General features: G+C 44.8%; 1 protein-coding gene across 1 annotated transcript; it reads right to left on the reverse strand.

Annotated features, from left to right (window-relative positions):
• Positions 1 to 1423: 1423 nt before the first annotated feature.
• Positions 1424 to 11632, reverse strand: pkmyt1 (protein kinase, membrane associated tyrosine/threonine 1). The gene is made up of 8 exons (XM_021565465.3): positions 11332 to 11632; positions 10489 to 10975; positions 10104 to 10341; positions 9522 to 9813; positions 9267 to 9373; positions 8442 to 8614; positions 6370 to 6590; positions 1424 to 2207 (listed from the first exon to the last, which is right to left on the reverse strand). Exons 2-8 carry the CDS (start codon positions 10858 to 10860, stop codon positions 1802 to 1804), a joined length of 1809 nt encoding a protein of 602 aa, XP_021421140.3. The 5' UTR covers positions 10861 to 10975; positions 11332 to 11632; the 3' UTR covers positions 1424 to 1801.
• Positions 11633 to 24018: the final 12386 nt, after the last annotated feature.

Raw genomic sequence — 24018 nt, forward strand, 5'->3', positions numbered from 1 at the left:
TTAAACATTCTAAACGTTTGATGTGGCAATTCAACCCCAATACCAATTATGGCCTAAAGGCCATAACCGCACCTGGAATGCCATGGTGTCCGGCACAGCATGTTTCTGATAAGCAAGACAACGATGCACTGCATTTCTCACCGCCCTATCCAAATAGAGCAGCTGTGCCATGATTTGGCATTCACCTTCTGAAAATATATGCAGCCAAAAATATATAGTAGCCAACAGAACCCATGCAGAAAAACACACCTGCTGTCTCCATGCGCAAAACATTTTTGGATGTCAATGATACAGAGGTAGCCTACAGAAAGAATGCAGGTAAGGTAATAAGCATAATAGCATGGTATACATAGCCCTATAACTTCAATCTATAGCTACTCCTATCCTATTATGCCTATAATAAAATCCCATATGAAGATGCATTTATTATTGCATAGGCCTATATTGCGCAGGCCTAACTGAAGGTCAGTCGGCCATATAATAAGCTCGACTGTTGTTCCCTGTTACAAATCGATTAAACCGTCCGACCCACAGAACCAACAAGTAAGTGTGAGTGATGTTTTCGCATGTGTGTGTATCTGACTCTCCTACCTGGGTCTGCTGTAACTATTTTACGTGAGTGAGTGAGTTGTTAGACAAATTCCTGAATAAAGTGTTTTCATCATTCAAGATTGCAGCCGGAAGCAACAAGAAGCACTGCGATGTGTGTCGACCCAAGGACAGGAAGACACAGTACACATGCATCAAGTGCAAGAAATACAGTTCCTCATGTGGTTTGTAGGCCAGCCTTAATTTGTGTTCAACGGGGCTCATTTATCGTTTCCATTAAATACTGTATGTAAAATTTGTCCTTCCAATTTGTTCAGTTCAAAGCAATAAACATCAATAGTGATGAAAACCTTGTTTCATTTATATTTGTTCAAGATAAACAATAATTCCACCCATGTCTTAATTTAAATTGATTGGTTTACAAAAATCGCATTCTCTAAAAAATAAAAGTGCTTTCAATGATAAATGTAATCTAGCAGAGGTAAATGGCAAATATTAACCATGTACGCTGTCTATAGCTCTTGTAATTGATATAAGTCAACATTAAGTATTTTTACGTAAATTGTTACAGCGGTACTGTTTTAAAAACCCAATAATGCCGTAGGTCCATCAGACCCACGTTCATTGGGTGAATAACAAAAACATGAACACCACACAAGGGTTAAGCTTACACGCAGGTGTTCAGAGCATGCTAATTAGCACAGGTGGCCGCCTTTGTCTTCCGTAAACAAGTGCTGTAACATGGAGATATGGCCATGTGGGAACACTAACCTTATGTCTAGATGTGTGTGAATTGCAATTATATTATTTTCAGTCAATCTTTGGGATGATCCATCTATGGATCACATGTAATCAATTGAGTATGAAGACAGGATAAGCTTCCAACATCTCTTTAATTGGCTTTGAGTCATGGATTATAGCAGTAAATATGAGCTATTAAACATTTTCTTGCCATCACCAAAATAGTTGTGAATATACAAAGACATGAAAAGTTCATAACGGAATACTGTATATCACTTGACCCATTCTTTTAATGCAATCAATTACAAATTGAAGTAAGAACTTGTTAACTCATAAAAGGGGAACAAAATTGACACATTTCAAGCAAAACAATTGTTTGAAACAGGCATTTTAAAACAGAAACCGAGAACTATATAATACACATGGCAATTCAGTCCAGTGGTTCTCCATCTATTACAATGTAAAGCCGGAGTTAGTACGTCGTCATTCAACACAATTTACAGTCTCGTTCTCAGGGTTGTCCTTCCAACGTAGAAGTCGTCTCATCAAACAGACTGAGCAGGTTCTTTGGTTCAAAGCTGGGTCGAGGGAGGGGCTCTGAGCGGACCCAGTTCCGGACGGGCCATTGGGAAGTGTGTGTAGATGTGTTGTGCTGATTGTGTGCGTCCATGGACCGGTCTATCTGGCTGAGTCTGTGAGAGCTTGTGCCTTTAGGGGACCCTGTGAGTGCTGTCATTGTGTGGCGGGATCTGTCTGAGTGGATGCTGGAGGGTGTGTGTGCGAGGTTGAGGCTACGTGAAGGTGTGTGGATGTGACCAGAGTGTGTAGGGGTGTGGGCAGGACTGAGTTGATGGAATACTGGAGGTGAGTTCGGCAGAGGGGTGGAGGTGCTTCCCATCGATAGCCGGGATTTGATTCTGTTGAATGAGAAAATTGTGAGAATGTCAAAGGGCAATAATAAGTGAAATATAAGTTAAGCCTTTTTCTATTGAGTAACTGTGGCTGAAAGGATGGACAAAAGATTGATCTCACCATACTTTTTCAGCAGCAGTGCTAACATTGCATTTTATTTTAATATATTTTTATTATGCCTATGTATGTTATGTTGTGAATTTGAACATGAAATATGTGTCTCTTGTAGATTATTCTGACGTTTTTCGTATGATGTACCCTATGACTAATGAAAACTTGCTATGTCATTGAGATTTTACAGACGTGTTTAATACGCCTTATTTATACACTTTTGTAATATTTATGAAATGTATATTGTTATATTTGGTAGCACTTATTTATTTTTCCTTTGCCTCCAACCCCCTTCGATGTGTAGAACGGATGTGGGTGGAGCCAGGTCCACATAATGGTGCAACTTTCAAAAAATCCCAAAAGCTCTGACGAAGGCCATGTGGCCGATACGTAAGCTTATTAAAGATCGGTGACACTATCAAGAGCAGTGTGCGGTTTCCTTTTTCCTTCAATATATTTTTATTGTTGACTCTTTTAGCTTAACAGGTACAGTTGCGGACAAATATATTGTCACCCTTGCACTTTTCTCAACCTCTTGAAACTAGGAGGCAATATTTTCATTTTTGGAAAAATAACGTTCCCAAAGTAAACGGGCTATTTCTCAGGACCAGATGCTAGAATATGCATATAATTGACAGCTTAGGATAGAAAACACTAAAGTTTCCAAAACTGTAAAAATATTGTCTGTGAGTATAACAGAACTGATATTGCAGGCAAAAGCCTGAGAAAAATCCAATCAGGAAGTGACTCTTATTTTGAAACCCCTGTGTTCCTATGCATCCCTATTGCCCATTGAAAGGGATATCAACCAGATTCCTTTTTCTATGGCTTCCCTAATGTGTCTACAGCCACTAGACAGTTTCAGGCTTTTATTTTGAAAAATTAGCGTGGACAACATTGCGTAAGTGGCCAGCTGAGGGCTCTGAGTGATTTGTGCGTAATAGACAAAGGCGGCCATTGTTTCTCTCTTTCCTACTAAGAAGCCACCTGTCCCGGTTGATATATTATCGAATAGATATTTGAAAAACACCTTGAGGATTGATTATAAAAAACGTTTGCCATGTTTCTGTCGATATTATGGAGCTAATTTTGAATATTTTTCGGCGTTGTCGTGACCGCAATTTCCAGTCGAATTCTCAGCCAAACGTGAAGAACTAAACGGGAGTTATTTCGGCTACAAAAATAATATTTTTGGAAAAAAGGAACATTTGCTATCTAACTGGGAGTCTTGTGAGTGAAAACATCCGAAGCTCAAAGGTAAACGATTTAATTTGATTGCTTTTCTGATTTTCGTGACCAGGTTGCCTGCTGCTAGCTAGGCATAATGCTATGCTAGGCTATCGATGAACTTACACAAATGCTTGTCTTGCTTTGGCTGTAAAGCATATTTTCAAAATCTGAGATGACAGGGTGATTATCAAAAGGCTAAGCTGTGTTTCAATATATTTCACTTGTGACTTCATGAATATTTTCTAGTAATATTTATGTCCGTTGCATTATGCTAATTAGTGTCAGTCGATGACAACGCTCCCGGATCCGGGATGGGTAGTTAGGTGTGCCTTAAGTTAAAACCTCTGTTAATTGAAACGCACCTTCAGTGCTCGGTTGTCCCCACCAAGTCTGTCCCTAAACAATTTGATTTACTGGTTTTACACATTAAAAACGTTCAAATAACTATTTGTTGACTGTGTCTGGGTGTTATCAGCCACCACCAACACCGGCCTGTACTCTAAATGCCCTAAGTTCTCTTCTGGCCCCTTCCACCAGCTGACAAACTAACCCCGATTCAGATGACCATCCTACCCATGCTAGACTACGGAGACTAAATGTATAGATGGGCAGGTAAGGGTGCTCTCGAGTGGCTAGATGTTCTTTACCATTCGGCCATCAGATTTGCCACCAATGCTCCTTACAGGACAGATCACGGCACTCTATACTACTCAGTAAACTGGTCATCTCTGTATACCCTTTGCAAGACCCACTGGTTGATGCTTATTTATAAAAACCCTCTTAGGCCTAACAGTTTGCTTCAGCTAGCGACTGGAACGAGCTGCAACAAACACTCAAACTGGACCGTTTTCTCAATCTCTTCATTCAAAGACTCAATCATGGACACTCTTACTGACAGTTGTGGCTGCTTCGCGTGATGTATTGTTGTGTCTACCGTCTTGCCATTTGTGCTGTTGTCTGTGCCCAATAATGTTTGTACCATGTTTGTGCTGCTGCCATGCTGTTGTGTCTTAGGTCTCTCTTTATGTAGTGCTGTCTCTTGTCGTGATGTATATATATATATATATATATATAAAATATACTTTTTTAATGTGCCTCGACAAAGCAACACAAAGTTCACAGAATCACAAAATCAAGTGCTGAGTCAGCGTGATTCCACAAAATGTTACTACACTCCATGCCACTGTGTGACATGCGAAGGAACCACCAACTGGGAAGTCAGCCAGGCGTTACGGTATATGCCTGTCTTAACTCTGTGTTCTCTTTTAGTTTTGAGCATGCCTTTTTTATTTATATATATATATATATATTTTTTTTTCTTCAGCCCCCCCTTTGGTAGGCCGTCATTGTAAATAAGAATTTGTTCCTAACTTTTGGGACTGGGGGGGGGCAGTATTGAGTAGCTTGGATAATAAGGTGCCCAGAGTAAACTGCCTGCTACTCAGGCCCAAAAGCTAGAATATGCATATAATTAGTAGATTTGGATAGAAAACACTGAAGTTTCTAAAACTGTTTGAATGATGTCTGAGTATAACAGAACTCATATGGCAGGCAAAAACCTGAGAAAAAAATCCAACCAGGAAGTGGGAAATCTGAGGTTTGTAGTTTTTACAAGTCATTGCCTATCGAATATACAGTGTCTATGGGGTCATATTGATGTCTTCACTATTATTCTACAACATAGAAAATAATACAAAATAAAGAAAAACCATTGAATGAACACGTGTCCAAACTTTTGACTGGTACTGTACATTATCCAGCGACAGTAAAGTAGTCAGAGTGTACAAAACATTAGGAACACCTTCCTAATATTGACTTGCACCCACTTTTTCCTCAGAACAGCCTCACTTCATTGGGCATGGATTCTAAAATGGTGTCGAAAGCGTTCCCCACAGATGCTAGCCAATGTTGACTCCAATGCATCCCACAGTTGTGTCAAGTTGGCTGGTAGTGGATCACTACTCTAAATAGCTCGTTCCATCTCATCCCACAGATGCTCGACTGGATTGAGATCTTGTGACTGGGCAGGCCAATGCAGTAAGCTGAATTCACAGACATGTTCATGGAACCATTCCTGGACAATCCTAGCCTTGTGGCATAATCCTGATGAAAAAAACTGAGTTGCAGATGGATACACTACCGCCATGAAGGGATGCACCTGATTAGCAATGATGTTCAGATATCCTGTGGCATTCAAACGTTGCTCCACTTTCATCAAGGGGCCCAAAGTGTGCCATGAAAACATCCCACATCACCAGCCTGCAATGTTGATAACCACTTGAGTAAATGCTTTTCTCCATACCCTAGTCCACCCATCAGCAGGAACCCATATTCCGACCAGGCAATGTTTTTCCAATTCTCCAGGGGCTACCGTTTTCATTCCTTAGCCCACTGCAATCGCAGTTTCTTGTTTTTTTGCTGAAAGAAGTGGAACTCTAAGGTCCAGCAGTGTTGTGGTTCTTGACAGACTCAAACCGGTGCGCATTGCATCTACTACCATACCCCGTTCAAAGACAGTAAAATATTTTGTCTTGCCCATTCACACTCTGAATGGCAAACATACATCAATGTCTCAAATACTTTTTAACCCCTTCATCTACACCAATTGAAGAGTATTTAACAATAAGGGATCATAGCTTTCACTTGGTCAGTCTCATGGAAAAAGCAGGTGTCCTAATGTTTTGTACACTCAGTGTATATGAATATGCAGAAAAAGGGACAATGAGGTTGCATTAAATGGAGAACTCCCTCCCAATCAATATCTCAAATGCTCACTCTCATTTGGATGTTATCTGGTCTCGTGTCAGTTCAGAGTTTGTCATTTACCTGTGAGAGAAGGTGGGGGAGTGCTCCGGGCCCAGGGCGTCGGGCAGAAACACCACGTCCTCGAGGATGCCTGAGTCAGTGTGCATCATGGCACTGGGGGGCAGCATGAACTCCAGCTCCGAACTCTCCTTTGGAGGGGTGCACGGTGAAGGGGGCGTCCAGCGTGGAAGGAACGGGAGGTTGAGAGAGGAGAAGAGCCCCCAACCAGAGTATAAAATAGACTAAGAGAGAAAGGTAGAAGATACACAAGTTTATTTGAATAGAAGTACAAATCAAACAGGTCCATCTTGAACAACATTGAGAGTCTATCCACAGGGATGCAAACTGGTGAGGTCCCAAAAAGGAGACACTTATTTTGTGAAAAAATAAATTCCCTGCTTAGCGTGAAATGCAGGTTAATTAAACAACAAATAATATGATTTACATGATCAGTCTGTGTGTAAAATAAAAAGGGGTTAATGTGAACCTAACTCATCTAAAAAATTAAACAAGCAATCCAATGCTATTTTATGCCTAGACTTTACAGCAAACGACACTGAAGTCTTGAGAAGAAGAAAAATACACCAATATTGCAGTTAGCCATGACAGCCTTTATAATAGAACATTGCACTTGGGGAAAAACATCTTAAAAGTAGAAATAGTTTCATTCTAACTGGCACTCTTTTTGCTCTATTATAGTGGCCACTATAGAAGATATCGATCAAGTGCACAAGGCTACATGTGCAAAAATAATGTTCACTGAGTAAAATAAACATAATCCCCCTCACTCACACACAAGTGATACTGTCAAGTTCAACAACAAAAGCAATATTTTTGGACTACACTGCACATTACTACATTATACACTTTCTGCCTGTGGACATGTGTTCTACAATGTGCCAGCAGAGCATGATACCCTTTGTTGGCATAATTGATATCTTTCAGGCAGAGAGTACACCTGGCATACCCCTTTTAATCCACTGTATTGAAAAAGTGAGAAAGAGGGAAAGTGTGTGGTGTTCCTTTCACCTCCAGAGTGGCATCCAGCTTAAGCCAGGCCCAGCTTCAGCTACACTTGATCCCTGAATCCACTTGTTTAACAAGCAATGCCTCATTTTCAACTAATTCTCTCATTCTGAAAATTAACCACATACTGTAGATGGAAAACATTATTTCACAGCTAGTAGTTAGTTAAAATTTCACAGATTGCCAGGGTCCTAGTAAGCAACTAAAGCGTTATAAATTGAGGAACGGAAAGGAGTCAAATACCAGTTAATACTATAGCGAATTGGTTAGGTTACTAACGTTAGCTCATCTGATGTTGTAACATTAGCTAGACAACGTTAGCTGTCTGACTTCATTAACCAACTAATTTTCACACCATAAACTCAATTTGATCAGTTAAGTTGGCTAATGTTGCTCAACATTTCTCTGGCTAGCTAATGGAGAATTTGATCCAGCTAGCAAGATACTTAACAATGCTAACAATACCTGTTCCACCACACTTTCTCCCTCACCTCAAACTTTCCAAATGCCAGTTGTTTTTCAAGTACGCTCCATCATCTTCTCACACCTGTCCCCGTGGTTAATCTTCTCACCTACCTCTTGTAACCGGCAAACTGCGTTTCTACTCTCTGCTGTCTTTCCAGAGTGCACGCTGATACTGTAACTAGCAAATTGGTTGTTCCTTCTCTCTTCAGTCACGTGCTGCATTATGTTGTGTATTATTGCTGCATTATGTTGTGTGAATTATTATGTGAACAATTAGCTGAGCCTTGGATACAGCCACTACTGCTCCAAAAGCACATCACTCGTTCGCTTACAGCCAGTAATGATCCAAAGCCACCCCCCAACCAAAATTTTCTCAATGGATCTACACGAATCATGTAGGTCACCTATTTTGGATTCAAAACGGCAAATTTTGCCGAAAGGTGACTAGTTTGCATCCCTGTATCCAACATGTGTATCATAGCTACTTTAGAATATATTTTCTTATGCTGGTTAGCAGTTGAGTTTGAACAAAATGTATTATTAAAATAGTTAAATCGCAGTTTAGAGGGAGGCGGAAAGTTATGGCGGCTGGGTTTACCAACCTGGCAAAAGGCGACTAGTGTGAGCAGGGTTTCGCGGAGGAAGAGGGAGACATGGCGCCTCCACCTGTGTCTCCTGACCACTGGCAGGGTGAGGAGCTCGGGCACGGTGGCCCTCACAGACAGCTCCGGGGCCAGCATCATCCGCAGCACAGTCTGCAGCTCCACTGACAGGCCTGGAAGTACACAGACAATAACGGGAAACAGAAAATTGAAGATAAAAAGGATGACCCTAATAGGCATAAAATGTGAATGTCCAGACTCGAGACAAATTTGCCAGGTGCAAACCATATGAAAAAAATGATTCCCTTACACTGATGCTCCCGATTGCTTTTCAATATTAGACAAACACATGGAAGGACATGACAGTGTGCAGGTTAATTTCACTGCGTTTTATCATTGCAACATTTGATGTACAGTTACATTCAACGTGGTTGTCCGAAACGTGTTCACAGCTGGCGATGCCTTACCGCAAGTGGGTATTTCCCATCATTTGTTAGAATATCAATGAGAGTCATCAGCATCTTTCCTTTGCGGTACCTCAAACTGTCGTGATTAGCACCTGAGAAACTTTTATGAGGAGTTTTACTCTTGGCTCAGTCTGAACATCATCCTAAAACCTACTCCGAGTTGAGTTTTTTTGTCTTAAAAACAGGTTAACAGGATTCCAAGTACCTTCTCTGAGATGCTTTGTGGATACGGTCCCAGATGTGTAAAAGCTGCCATTACGCATTATCTGTGTCATATTTAGAAGATTGTTAAATTGTAAAAAAAAAAAAAAAAAAGCCCATAAATATATTGTACAAAAAAACAACAACCTGCCATTACCATTGGTAAACTCTGCAGGTAGACGGCCTTGTCTGAGCTGCTGCCATCCCTCTCCCCCTTTTGGCACCTCCATATTGCAAGCCAGCTCCAAGATGGACACGCCAAGACTGAGAAAAACAGGAAAGTCTCATTATTACTAATTGATTAGATATAAATCATGTTTTTTTCCCCACCAGGTGCTCAAAGCACTTCACATCATAAAGGGGAATCACTTCCTCCATTATTAAGGAGTATAGGGAGCACCGGCATCATCACCTGAAAACATCAGCAGCAGGACCATACTCGCCCCTCAGCAGCTCTGGGGCCATGTATCGGGGATCACCCTCCTGGATATCCTCCTTCTCCCTCCCCTTCCCCTCCGGCAGGCCAGCGGCGACTCCCTCCCCTCTGAGCTCCAGGGCCAGCCCAAAGTCTCCTAGTTTGAGGCGGCCAGAGCGCGTCAGGAACACGTTAGCCGGCTTGAGGTCCAGGTGGGCGAAGTCACGGGCATGAAGGTGGTGCAGCGCCGAAAGGAGGTCGCACAAGTATGCCCACGCCGCAGGTTCATCTGTAGAGTAATGGGAGAAAAATGTAATTATGGACACACAGGGTTACATTCCTCAGGTATTGTTAGCACAGCCGTATTGTGTATCAGTGGCGGTCAGACAAAGTGTATCAACAGAAATCATCACACCCCAAATGTCATAGAAATAGGTAACAAGAACTATAAACAAATACAAAGAAACTCACATTAACTACATTTAATTTCACTGCCATTCACAAATCACATCCATGGAACAGTAGTATGCAACATATGTTGTGTCACACAGTGCACCTTTCCAATTTTTACTGACTGACCTGGGCTGGAATGTTGGGCCTCGGCGTGCAGCAGCAGGCTGGTGCAGCACAGCTCCATCTGGATGTACAAGCGGCACCCCTCCTCCCAGGCTGCCACAAAGCCCAGGATGTGTGGGTGGGGGCACAGGCGCTCGTGGTTCTGGGCCTCCCGCATGCTCCTGTTGCGCTCACTGTTGCCCCTGAAGCGCTGGACTGAACGCTTGACAGCGTAGTGGTGCCCGTCCTGGTGGCTCAGCACCTGGGAAGCGGTCAAGTGGAGCTCTGAGATCTTGTTCTTGTGTTATTTAGGCTCTCCACATTAAAGATGTTGATTGACATGATACATTTTATTTTATCTATGATATTTGAATTTCCCGTGCATCCGTTTTGGACAGTTCCCACTCACCTTGTACACCTCACCGAAGGACCCTCTCCCCAGCAGGCCCAGGTTGGTGAAGCACTGGTTGAAGTAGGACTGCTGTCTGCTGGGGTCGTACAGCGACAGCGGAGGGGGAGATTTGATGAGGGAGTGGGAGAGGGGAGACCAGGGGGACGGGGGGCGCTGGGGGAAGACCCGGCTCAGAGGGGGGCAGCCCTTGGACGGGGGGCGCGGGGGTAGTGAGTGCGAGATATGGGCGGGAGTTGAGAGAGATGAGGTGGAGGATGAAGAGAAGGGGAGGCGGCGTTTCTTAAGGGAGAAGGACTGCTCAGCCTTGGAGAAGTGGGTGGGGAGGGGGAGAGGTGTGGTGGCAACTTTGGTTTCCAAGTACACAGACATGGCTTGGAGAAGTTGAGGGATCAATAAAGGAGCATTGGCCTGGGAAGTGACAGGGAAGGTAAGGTGACCGACCGTAGGATCCTGAGTTTCTGAGCACAAGTTCTGAGATTCAGAGCTGAGAAAATAGAAAGGTCAACATTAGTGTGCTTTCAACATAGTCAAGACAAGATGATGTTGACATTGGGTGCAAAACGGATAACAAATCTGTAAAAGACAACCTAATCAAAGCCACTTTAGGTAGCTAACAATAATAGCCTGAACCACATGGGTGACGTGTCAGTCAAATACCCCTTGACCAACTAAGCTGGCACAAATGTCATTGATTTTGTTTCTGGTAAATAAATTAACTTTGTCAGCTAATAACTGTAGCCTTGCCATCGATTTGGGTAATCTTAACGTTAACATTACATGGACATTGCATTATTCAATGTAAACAACAGCTAGCCAGCTCTCCAAAAGGAGTTTACTTACCAGACTGGACGAATTCTATCAAAATGAACAGCTTAATTCCAAGTGGCAGTCATCAACGTAGCTAATAGTAGCATTCTTATGACCAGAGAAACACGAAAGTCATCTTTAGATTAAAATATACTGGTTAACGTTCGATAGTTGGCAAATAGAGCTGGCTAGCTCCTATCCAAGTCAAGCACATTGTATTTCATGGGAAATATATGTTCCTGAACCAAAGGAGAAGGACTTTCCCCGCCTCAACCAAGTACGGTTAGCTGCAGCCCAATATGGCGACCGGAGGACTTCTTCTTCGATGAGGTTTAACGGCGGTTGGCATCCAATATATGTTGCATTACCGCCACCTACTAGACTGGAGTACAACTCCCTTATGCTTTGCTTGAAAAAAACAAATACCCTACCATCGAACACTACACTCACACATTTAAAAAAATAAAAACATAAAATTTAAAAACACACCATACTCCACTATTTAGTCCTACCTCATGCCAACAACTTGAAAGTATGTGACACCGTCACGTAACACACCCTGTAACTCTTCTGATGTCAAGTCTCGCACTGTAAATACTGCACGGCCAATTCAGACATCAGATTGACCATGCAATGCCTTTAAAGCAATTCTGCACCCATACTCTGTAGAATATGCAGCTGCCACCACCTCAATTTTCTGCGACTCACGTTCCATCCCTGCAGTAACGTTAACAACCATTGCTATAAAATGCTAAAAATCTAATTTGACTGAAACTTGTCACTTGCCAGCCTATCCCTCTGTACTGGTACAGATCTACTACTCACACCCCTCTCAGGATTCCTCCCCCTTGACCCATCTTCCTCTACTTTCTTCATTTGCTTCAGCATATGACAACTTCTGCATTACTCTAACCTTGGAAACCTCAACCTGCCTCTCTCGCATGGGATATTTCTTATCCCCAGCTCCATGGGCATCCCTACAATTAACACATTTTTTTTATTTTTTATTTTTTATAATTTATTACGTTCAATACCATTCATTCTTTACAACTCATCATTTTCATTCATACTCCAATAATGGTATTTTAATTTAACGAAACAAAAACCCCAAACAAAATCTCAGGGGAGCATCTTCCCTCCCCGTCATCCTACAAACTACCTTTCCCTATCTCCCCGTCCCTAATCTATCCCCTTACAAATCTAAATGACACCCAGCCCTAAACCCCCCTTCCACCTCTCCCGGGCAGCATGCTGCCCCCACTTCCTCTCCTCCCTCTTCATTCTCCCCCTCAAATCTCCTTCCACCCTCCTCACTATCCCTTCCACCCCCCAATCTCTCCCTGTCTTCACCATGTTCTGCCTGGCTTCCCACAGCTCCCGTTTAAAGAGACTCATGAGAAGCCAGAGCAGAAACCTGTCCCTATCCGACACTCTCGCTCTCCCATAACCTCTCTCTACCCTGGACCACGTCAATACAAAATCCCCTCTTACCAAACCTAACAACACCCGTGCCCTAGCCCATACTACTCCGGCAAAGGCACAGTCCCAAAAGGCATGGCGCACAGTCTCCTCCCTGCCACAAGAGGATCTTGGACAGGTGGGGGATTGCGCCAAACTATGCCGGTACATGATGGAACGTACCGGCAAGCACTTGTGGAGGCTCAACCAATTCAGGTCATTGAGCCTGTTGTCCAGACCCCGCGCCTGCACTCCCTCCCAGACCACTTCCGAGATGCCCACTACAGGCGCCGGACTCCCTGCCTGTCTGACCTCCTCGTACAGGTGCCTGTGATTTAAACCTACTCGGGCAACTTCAACCTCAGGGTGCGCACGCAGCCACTTGGCCGCATGGCCAAAGTGCCACGGCAGCTGTTCCGCCCGAGGACCCGTGTTAGACCACACCATTACGCTTCTCGCCTGATACGAGAAGAACACCCGCAGGAGGTAACCGGACGGGTGTATCACTGGATGAGCAAGCTCCGTTAACAAGAAAGAAACAAAACTTGCATCCAGCTTGAGGGGGAGATGTGGTACCCCCCTACCTCCCTCCCCGATGGGACAGAGCATGCATGCCCTGGCGACCCACTCGTACCTGCCACCCCACATGAACTGAAACACAAGCCTCACTAGAGGCCTCCTCAGACAAGCCGGCAATGGGTAGATGTACGCCAAGTACAAAATAGATGACAACACATCCACCTTTAGGACCAGGACCTTGCCCATAAAAGACAAAGACCTAGCCTTCCACATCGCTAGCTTCCTCTGTACCACTGCGATACCCATGTTCCAGTTCAGCGTCGCTGAGCCGGAGGTCTCAAAATGGACCCCGAGAATCCTCAGGGCCCCCTCACAGAGAGATAACCCCCCGGGCACATCCGTCCTACCGCGCCATCTTCCTGAAAAACTTAACGGAAGACTTTGCATGGTTCAGAACCGCTCCCGACGCTCGGGTGAAATTCCCAATGATGGCAAGGGACCTTGTCAGGCACGAGTCCTTGCACAGCAGCAAGGAAGTGTTGTCAGCGTACTGCGTCATCTTAACACACAGCCCACCACTTCCAGGGATCAACAAGCCTTCCACCCCTGTGTCTGCCCTAATGGCAGCCCCCAGAGGCTCCATGTACAGAACGAAGAGGAGAGCCGAGAGTGGGCACCCCTGCCTGACCCCAGACGAGAGGTCAAAAACGTCACCCAAGTGACTATTTACACTAACTCGGCACCCCGCTCCGACATATAATGTATGGATCCATCCTATGAACTTCTCCCCAAATCCTAATCGACCTAACACTCTGGATAGAAAATATCTATTCACCGATCAAAGGCTTTTGCCTGATCTAGCGCTGCTACCATTAAAGGCAGGCCTCTATCTTCAACCCAAGCGATGTCCCTGATTAACTGTAGGTTCCATCTAATAGAGCGGCCCTCTACCCCGCACGTCTGATCCTCATGGGCGACGTAGAGAAGGGCTGTGCGCAACCGGTCTGCTAAAACCTTTGCAAGTAGCTTGTAATCTACGCACAGCATGGTCAACGGCCGCCAGTTGCCAAGGTCTGTTGATTCCCCCTTCTTATACAGAAGTGACAGCACACCAACAGCCAGAAAGCGCAGGGGCGGAGCTTCGGTGGCGTGCCCGAGCGCTGTGACAGCACGGCTCCAACCCCAGCCTCGGACACATCCACTATGAACGCTAACGAGGGGTCCGGATGCGCTAACACGGGCGCGTAAGTAAACAGCGCCTTCAACCGCTTGAAAGCTCCGTCCGCCTCGGCCAATCACTGTAAACGCACCGGCCCCCACTTCAGCAGTGAGGTAATAGGAGCTGCCACTTGCCCAAAACCCTGGATAAACCTCCGGTAGTAATTGGCAAACCCTAAAAACCGCTGCACCTCCTTTACCGTGGTCGGAGTCGGCCAAATACACACGGCGTTAATGCGGTCACACTCCATCACCACCCCCGAGGTGGAAATGCGATAACCCAAGAAGTTAACGGCTCGTTTGTAGAACACACATGTCTCAGCCTTGACGTATAGGTCATGTTCCAGCAGTCGCCCAAGTACCTTGCGCACCACGTAGACATGCGCGTCGCGTGTGGCAGAATAGATCAGGATGTCATCCATGTATACCACCACACCCTGCCTGTGCAGGTCCCTGAGAATCTCATCTACAAAGGATTGAAAGACGGCTGGAGCATTCTTTAACCCATACGGCCGTGACGAGGTACTCATAGTGGCCTGATGTGTACTGAACGCGGTTTTCCACTCGTCTCCATCCCGAATACGCACCAGATTAAACGCGCTCCTTTGGTCCAGTTTCGTGAAAAAACGCTCTCCGTGGAATGATTCCACCACCGTAGCGATGAGAGGTGGCGGATAACTAAATCTCACTGTGTTCGAATTTAGACCTTGATAATCAATGCACGGACGCAGTCCTCCCTCCTTTTTTTCACAAAAAAAGAAACTCGAGGAGACGGGTGACGTGGAGGGCCGAATGTACCCGTCTCAGAGATTCCGTGACATATGTCTCCATGGCCAACGTCTCCTCCTGTGACAATGGGTACACGTGACTCCTGGGAAGTGCAGCATTCTCCTGGAGGTTTATCACACAATCCCCCCGTCGATGGGGTGGTAATTTGGTCGCCTTTTTTTAAATACAAAAAGCGATAGCCAAATCGGCATATTCTGGGGGAATGCGCACAGTGGAAACCTGGTCTGGACTCTCCACCGACGTGGCACCGATGGAAACTCCTATACACCTACCTGAACACTCCTCTGACCACCCCTGAAGAGCCCCCGGTTTCCAGGAAATGAGGGGATTGTGAATAGCCAGTCAGAGAAGCCTGCAATTTATTGGAATGGCAACATGTTTGTGGAGGAGTGACGGAATGCGTGCTGGTAGCCCAGCTGGTCCTGGCTCTGTGGCATCAGAGTCAGACTGAAGCTCCTGCGGTGGAGGAGTGGGTACAGCGCTCTAGGGAGACCTGGAGGGCAGTCCAGGATGCTCTCAAGCAGGCCGGTGGACGGCAGAAGAAGAGCGCTGACCGCCACCGCAGTGAGGCCCCTGTGTTCGCACCAGGGGACAGCGTCTCGCTCTCGACCCAAAACCTGCCCCTCCGCCTGCCCTGCCGGGAAGCTGGGGCCGCAGTGTGTGGGGTCATTTAAAGTCCTGAGGAGGATAAACGAGGTGTGTTATAGATTACACCTTCCCTCTTACTATCGCATTAACCCCTGGTTTCATGTGTCTCTCCTCAGGCCGGTGGTAGCTGGTCCCCTAAAAGAAGGTGAGGTGCCGGAGGTCCCTCCGCCCCCTCTGGACATTGAGGGGTCCCCGGCGTACACGGTACGAGCTATTCTGGACTCGAGACGCCGGGTGAGGGGTCTGCAGTACCTCGTGGACTGGGAGGGGTACGATCCGGAGGAGAGGTGCTGGGTACCGGTGGGGGACATTTTGGATCCTTCCCTCCTGAAGGACTTCCAACGCCTCCACTCCGCCCCCGGGGTCGGGGCGCTGTAGGAGCCGCGCGTCGGGGGGGGGGGGGGGGGGGGGGGTGGTACTGTCACGAATTCCGCCGAAGATGGTACCCCTTCCTGTTCGGGCGAACGCCGGCCTACTAGCTGCCACCGATCCCCTTTTCTGTTTCATTTAGTGTTGTCTGATTAGTTGCACCTGTTTCTTGTTTTGGGCTATTTAAACCCGGTAGGCCTGCCGGCTTTTGTGCGGGCTTGTTTTTCTGTTATTGGTATGTGTGATTTTTATTTCCCGAACCGTTTCGTCCTGTTTGTTTTGGACTGGGTCTTTTAGCGCCCGTGTGTGTGGCGTTGACCGATACTCTGTTGCTTTGGGAATAAATATAGCCACGTATCTAACTACCCTGCTCTCTGCGCCTGACTCCTCCACCCACTACTTCTAGAAGTCCTGACAAATATTACACAGAGGAATAATGAATAACTTTGTAAGTATTAAGTATTACATTGATTTATTCACCAAATTATGTTAAAATATTCAACAAATGACTTTCATTTTCAATAAATCAGTGACAACTTGATCAAGCTTATGCATATGAAACTGTTTACAAAACCATTGCACATTAATAAAGGTTGTTGTGGTTCTCAGCAACTTAAACCAGCACTGAAATGTGAGCAGTGAAGGTAACTTCTCCTCCCTTGGCCTTATGTTTATGCTCTGTTCTCTTCAGGTTGAAGCACATCCCACCCAATCACCCAGACATGTAAAGAACTTGGGAGTTTAGTCAGGAGTTTATTTAGCAGTGTGCCACATCACTATGTTGGAAGTGGATCCACACATTTATTCTCTATCATGCAGAATTGGCAGCTCATTGTAACATATGAAGCTCATTTTAAAATACAGACGTGGGTGATTTCTTCCCCAGGCACTGCACGTTGCGCAAGTGTTTATTCCTGCCCTGCACTAACACCATGTTCAACTATTCCTTGTCTACAATTTAGACCACAATTATTTGAATGGGGTGTTAGTGAAAGGCTGGAACAAGAACCTGTAAACTCCTGTCCTGTGAATAAAAAATCTGTGGCGATCATGACCAAATTACCCTCATGTACTGAACAAGCTTTTGAATTTGAATCTCCTTGATGTCCCTCACTTGAGGATGCTAAAATGTTTATTCTATTGTAATTCCATTTACTTTTTAATTGTATTCTCATCATTGTCGAGAAGGAACCTGCAAGTACAAATTTTGCTGCACCATGTGTATCTTGTACATACTACAAAAAGAACTTGAAACGTTACTTATTTTGTACAATGATTGGTTATAAGGATTCAAGCTCAGATACAGGAAAACCAATTAAAGGGTTAGTATGTATTAAAAAAGATACGTGTTGGATGTCTCCCCAAGGTTCTGGTTTTGAGGCTTGGGCATCTGGGGGCTGCAGTTCATCTGTCTTATCCCCTGTAAGGAGAGAGAAAGGCATTAATAATATATCAATGGTGTATTCATTTAATTGAATACACACTGAAAACAAATAGAAAAGGAACATTTCAAAGATTTTACTGAGTTAGAGTTCATATAAAGGAAATCGGTCAATTTAAATGAATTCATTAGGCCCTAATCTATGGATTTCACATAATTGGAAATACCTTAAAAATAAAAAGGTAGGGGCGTGGATCAGAAAACCGTATCTGTTGTGACCACCATTTGCCTCATGCAGCACGACATCTCCTTTGCATAGAGTTGACCAGGCTGTTGATTGTGGCATGTGGAATGTTGTCCTACTCATTTTCAATGGCTGTGCGAAGTTGCTGGATATTGGCGGGAACTGGAACACGCTGTCGATTCAGAGCATCTCAAATATGCTCAATGGGTGACATGTCTGGTAAATATGCAGGCCATGGAAGAACGGGACAGCTTCCAGAAATTGTGTACATGGGGCCGTGCATTATCATGATGAAACATGAGGTGATGGCGGCAGATGAATGGTGCGACAATGGGCCTCGGGTTCTTGATAAAATGCAATTGTATTCGTTGTCCGTAGCTTATGCCTGCCCATACCATAAGCTCACCGTCACCATGGGGCACTCTGTTCACAATGTTGATCTCAGCAAACCGCTCGCCAACACGACGCCATACACGTTGTCTGCAATCTGCCCGTTACAGTTGAAACCAGGATTCATCCATGAAGAGCACACTTCTCCAGCATGCCAGTGGCCATTGACGGTGAGCATATGCCCACTGAAGTCAGTTACGTCAGGTCAGGTCGAGACCTGGTGAGGACGACGAGCATGCAGATGAGCTTCCCTGAGACAGTTTCTGACAGGTAGTGCAAAACTAGAGTTTCATCAGCTGTCCGGTGGATGGTCTCAGACGATCCCGCTGGTGAAGAAACTAGATGTGGAGGTCCTGGGCTTGCGTGGTTACACGTGATCTGGGGTTCTAAGGCCGGTTGGACGTACTGCCAAATTCCCTAAAACAACGTTAGAGGCAGCTTATGGTAGTGTAATTGACTTTCAATTCACTGGCAACAGAGAATTGCACACTCCCTCAACTTGAGACATCTGTGACATTGTGTTGTGTGACAAAACAACACATTTTAGAGTGGCCTTTTATTGCCCCAGTACAAGGTGCACCTGTGTAGTGATCATGCTCTTTAATTAGCTTCTTTACATGGCACACCTGCCAGGTGGATGCAATAGCTTGGCAAAGGAGGAAAGCTCACTAACAGGGCTGTAAAAACATTTCTGCACAAAATTGTACAAAAATAAGCTTTTTGTGCATATGGAACATTTTTGGGATCTTTTATTTCAGCTCATGAAACATGGGACCAACACTTTACATGTTGCATTTATGTTTTTGTTCAGTGTATATTCCTGTTTGATATGCATGAATATACAATAATTAAATAGGACATGTTCTCCTTTATAATATGCCAGTGTCTGTTTTGTATCCAATGCATTTAGCTTACATTAGGATGAAGTATTCTTCTAATCTAGTTGTATTGCATAATTTTGTCTATCAATATTAGTTATCAATGCATAAGGTGAATATAAAACCAAGCTATCTTGAACATCAGTGTCATTTAATAATATGCATGGCTGTTATAGTTGTCTGAATTTATCACAATGCAAGCCTGCTCATTGGAAATGAAACACTAGCAGTCCTATTGCAATGCAATATTAGCTTGACATTGAAACACCACTATTTTGGCTATTTATCATTCTTCAGCAGTAAGCAAAATCGTTTCATATTTTCATTATTCGTTTTTGTTTCAGCCTCTGTACAATGCATGAAACTTACCTGTCATGCGTCCACAACGATGAAGCAGCAGACAAGCAATTTGCGAGAGGACCCCACATAAAATTATTCTGTCGGTGTCAGCTTAATTCACTAACAGGTACTGAGAAAATCAATTCTGATCAATTCTGTTACTTATTTACTTGTTTATTATTCGTGTTAAATATTCACATTCTGGGATAGTTGTTCACTGAATTGCTAGCACTAGTTGATCATGCTGCTACATTGAGTACAATGACATAGCTAGCAAGCATAAAAGCTAGCTTTGTTGATTTCGGCTACGTGATGATGCAGTTTCCTGTTTAGGTGAGAAGGGTGCAATTGCGGCCTGCGTGTGGGCATTCCTGCATCTGCAGAAAGCCCTTTTTATACTACTGTTGGTACATTTTTAAGCTAGTACAGGCGGGAGACGGGATCGCTCCAGTACAGTAGGTGGCGTTAAATTCACAATAACGTTGGATGCCAGCCGCCGATAAACCCCACAGAAGGGGAGGAGGTGGCAATGGTAGCTAGCTATATACATTTATACACACACTGAGTGTAGAAAATATGAAGAACATATTCCTAATATTGAGTTGCAGATGGTGCAGTTGCCATACCAGGTGGTGATGCAGCCTGACAGGATGCTCTCAATGGTGTATCTCTAGAACTTTGTGAGGGCCTTAGGTACGGCTGTTACCGTGGCCATATTACTGTCACACCAGCGGCCACGATTCATGATGGCAGTCAAATTCCACATGATCGTTTAGTCATGGTAATTAGGCATCTCCAAGCGCTGCTGCTGGTCATTAGCAGCCAACCAAACTTGCTAACTCACTGGTACTCAGCACTCCCTTGTCCCTCTAATCACTCTGACATTAATGCAAATGTAATCAAAAATCTAGTGAAACACTTCATTAGAGCCCATGAGCTCATGTTGTGCAACATTTCTATAGGCTATGCAATTGCGTGAGAAAACAGAGATGATGGCCTCTATTAAAAAGAGGAGGATCCCATCAGCTTTCTATAGGCTAGGCCTACTATATTTATTTCTCAACTTTCCTAATATTAAGCGCATTGCTGATCTTTACAACAGGAGTATACCCTACCTGACTGACATGAAAATGAACCACGGGAAAAGCACCCTCCATTCGCTATTTAAGTGCATAGATTACATGTATTTTTTTCCCACTGCCCCTGTTTAGAGACAGGTGCATGATAATGGTCCATTCTCAATCAAAACAAATTTCACACATATTATTTAGTATATGTAAAGACAAGATTAAATCAAGAATAGTGTGATGTGTGACAATATTAGCCTATCACTTGTGAATTATATATTATCACTTCTGAATAATGCCCAGTTTAAGGAAATAAATAGCCCATGCTTTTTTTGCGACTTTTTCAAATCATAGACACACACCTTATGTAGCCTAGCGCATAGGCCTATATGTTTTGATAAGGTTTATATCACAACTAAAGTGGCCAAAGAAATTATTTAAATGAAGCACTATAATCCGGTGTAGAGCCTAACTTATCGGCTCTTAACCAACCATGCAATTTTGTTTGTTTTTTCGTAACAAACTGAAAGCATGTATATCCTACCAACAGGACAAAAAAAACTGTAATATCTAATGTTTCACCGAGTCGTGGCTGAACGACGACATGAAGAACATACAGCTGGCGGGTTATACACTATCGGTAGGACAGCTGCCTCTGGTAAGACACGGGGTGGGGGCTTATGCATATTTGTAAACAATAGCTGGTGCACGATATCTAAGGAAGTCTCAAGGTTTTGCTCGCCTGAGTTAGTGCGGTCTACAGCTTCTCATGAGATACTCTATCTACCTAGAGAGTTTTCATATGTATTTTTCGTAGCTGTCTTACATACCACCACAGACCGAGGCTGGCACTAAAACCGCACTCAATGAGCTGTATTCCGCCATAAGCAAACAGGAAAATGCTCATCCAGAGGTGGCGCTCCTAGTGGCTGGGGAGTTTAATGCAGGCAAACTGAAATCAGTTTTACCTAATGTCGATCAGCATGTTAAATGTGCAACCAGAGGGAGAAAAACATTCTAGACTACCTTTCCTTCCACACACAGAGATGCTTACAAAGCTCTCCCTCGCGCTCCATTTAGCAAATTTGACCATAACTCTATCCTCCCGATTCCTGCTTACAAGCAAAAATTAAAGCAGGAAGCACCAGTGACTCGGTCTATAAAAAAAGTGGTCAGTAGAAGCAGATGCTAAACTACAGGACTGTTTTGCTAGCACAGACTAGAACATATTCCGGGATTCTTCCGATGGCATTGAGGAGTACACCACATCAGTCACTGGCTTTATCAATAAGTGCATCGAGATTGTCGTCCCCACAGTGACTGTACATACAAACCCCAACCAGAAGCCATGGATTACAGGCAACATTCGCACTGAGCTAGAGGGTAGAGCTGCCGCTTTCAAGGAGTGGGACTCTAACCCGGAAGCTTATAAGAAATCCCGCTATGCCCTCCGACGAACCATCAAACAGACAAAGCATAAATATGGAATCGTACTACACCGGCTCCAAAGCTCGTTGGATGTGTCAGGGCTTGCAAACTATTACAGACTACAAAGGGAAGCACAGCCGAGAGCTGCTCAGTTACACGAGCCTACCAGACGAGCTAAATACCTTCTAAGCTCGCTTCGAGGCAAGTAACACTGAAACATGCATGAGAGGATCAGCTGTTCCGGACGACTGCATGATCACGCTCTCCGCAGCATATGTGTGTAAGACCTTTAAACAGGCCAACATTCACAAGGCCGCTGGGCCAGACGGATTACCAGGACTTGTACTCCGAGCATGCGCTAACCAACTGGCATGTGTCTTCACTGACATTTTCAACATCTCCCTGTCGGAGTCTGTAATACCAACATGTTTCAAGCAGACCACCATAGTCCCTGTGTCCAAGAACACTAAGGTAACCTGCCTAAATGACTACCGACCAGTAGCACCTACATCTGTAGCCATTAAATGCTTTGAAAGGCTGGTCATGGCTGACATCAACACCATTATCCCAGAAACCCTAGACCCACTCCAATTTGCGTACCGCACCAACAGATCCACAGATGATGCAATCACTATTGCTCTCCACACTGCCCTTTCCCACATGGACAAAAGGAACACTTATGTAAAAATGCTATTCATTGACTAAAGCTCAGCGTTCAACACCATAGTGCCCTCTAAGCTCATCACTAAGCTAAGGACCCTGGGACTTGTGGCAAAGAAGGGGGAGTGATAAATGGCAGATATGTGAGAGCAGAACTAATAAACGGGCTCTGCCCGATCAGTAAAATGGCCACCACTGTCAGAACTACAGATCACAAAATGACCGACCGCCAAAACTACAAGTCCCAGAAGCAAGGGGAACCCTCAGAAGGTGGAGCCGACCCACAGATAAAGGGTCAAGAAAAACCAGGAAGAGGGAGAGAGAGTGCTGGAAGGATCTATGAACAATAGAGAAAGAGACCATAGAGATTGGCTGGATTTACCGTGTAGGAGCTGGATTGTTTTGGACTTACACCTGTTGGCGTTTGGACCTGGAACTACCGAGAACCCGATTCGTGTACCAAACCCTGCTATCCTTGACCTCGCCTACGGCCCGGGTGGACCAGGACGGAGAAACAAACACACAGGTACTGTCCTGTTCGAAAGAACTCTCATTCTTGGGTGATTTGGTGACAGTTTACCACTTAATTTGTGACAAACGCTCCTAACCTTGAAGAGGTTTGCCACAGACTAAACACCTCCCTCTGCAACTGGATCCTGGACTTCCTGACGGGCCACTCCTAGGTGGTAAGGGTAGGTAACAACACATCCGCCACGCTGATCCTCAACACAAGGGCCCCTCAGGGGTGCGAGCGCAATCCCCTCCTGTACTCCCTGTTCACTCATTACTACACAGCCAGACATGACTCCAACACCATCATTAAGTTCACTGATGACACAACAGTGATCACCGACAACAATGAGACAGCCTATAGGGAGGAGATCAGAGACCTGACCATGTGGTGCAAGGACAACAACCTCTCCCTCATTGTGATCAAGACAAATGAGATGTTGTTGACTACAGGAAAAGGAGGACGGAGCACCCCCCATTCTCATCGACGGGGCTGTAGTGGAGCAGGTTGAGAGCTTCAAGCTCCTTGGCGTCCACATCATCAACAAACTAACATGGTCCAAGCACATCAAGACAGTCGTGAAGAGGGCACAACAAAATCTATTCCCCCTCAGGAGACTAAAAAGATTTGGCATGGGTCCTCAGATCCTCAAAAGGTTTTACAGCTGCACCATCGAGAGCAGCCGACGGGTTGCATCACTGCCTGGTATGGCTACTGCCCGGCCTTCGACCGCAAGGCACTAGAGAGGGTAGTGCGTACGGCTGTTAGGGTTGCGTCAATTTGAATCTGTTATCAGGATAACTATGACACTGAGTCACCGA

The sequence above is a fragment of the Oncorhynchus mykiss genome, chromosome 16, assembly GCF_057628025.1.
Source record: "Oncorhynchus mykiss isolate SJ-2025 chromosome 16, ASM5762802v1, whole genome shotgun sequence".
NCBI lineage: Eukaryota > Metazoa > Chordata > Actinopteri > Salmoniformes > Salmonidae > Oncorhynchus > Oncorhynchus mykiss.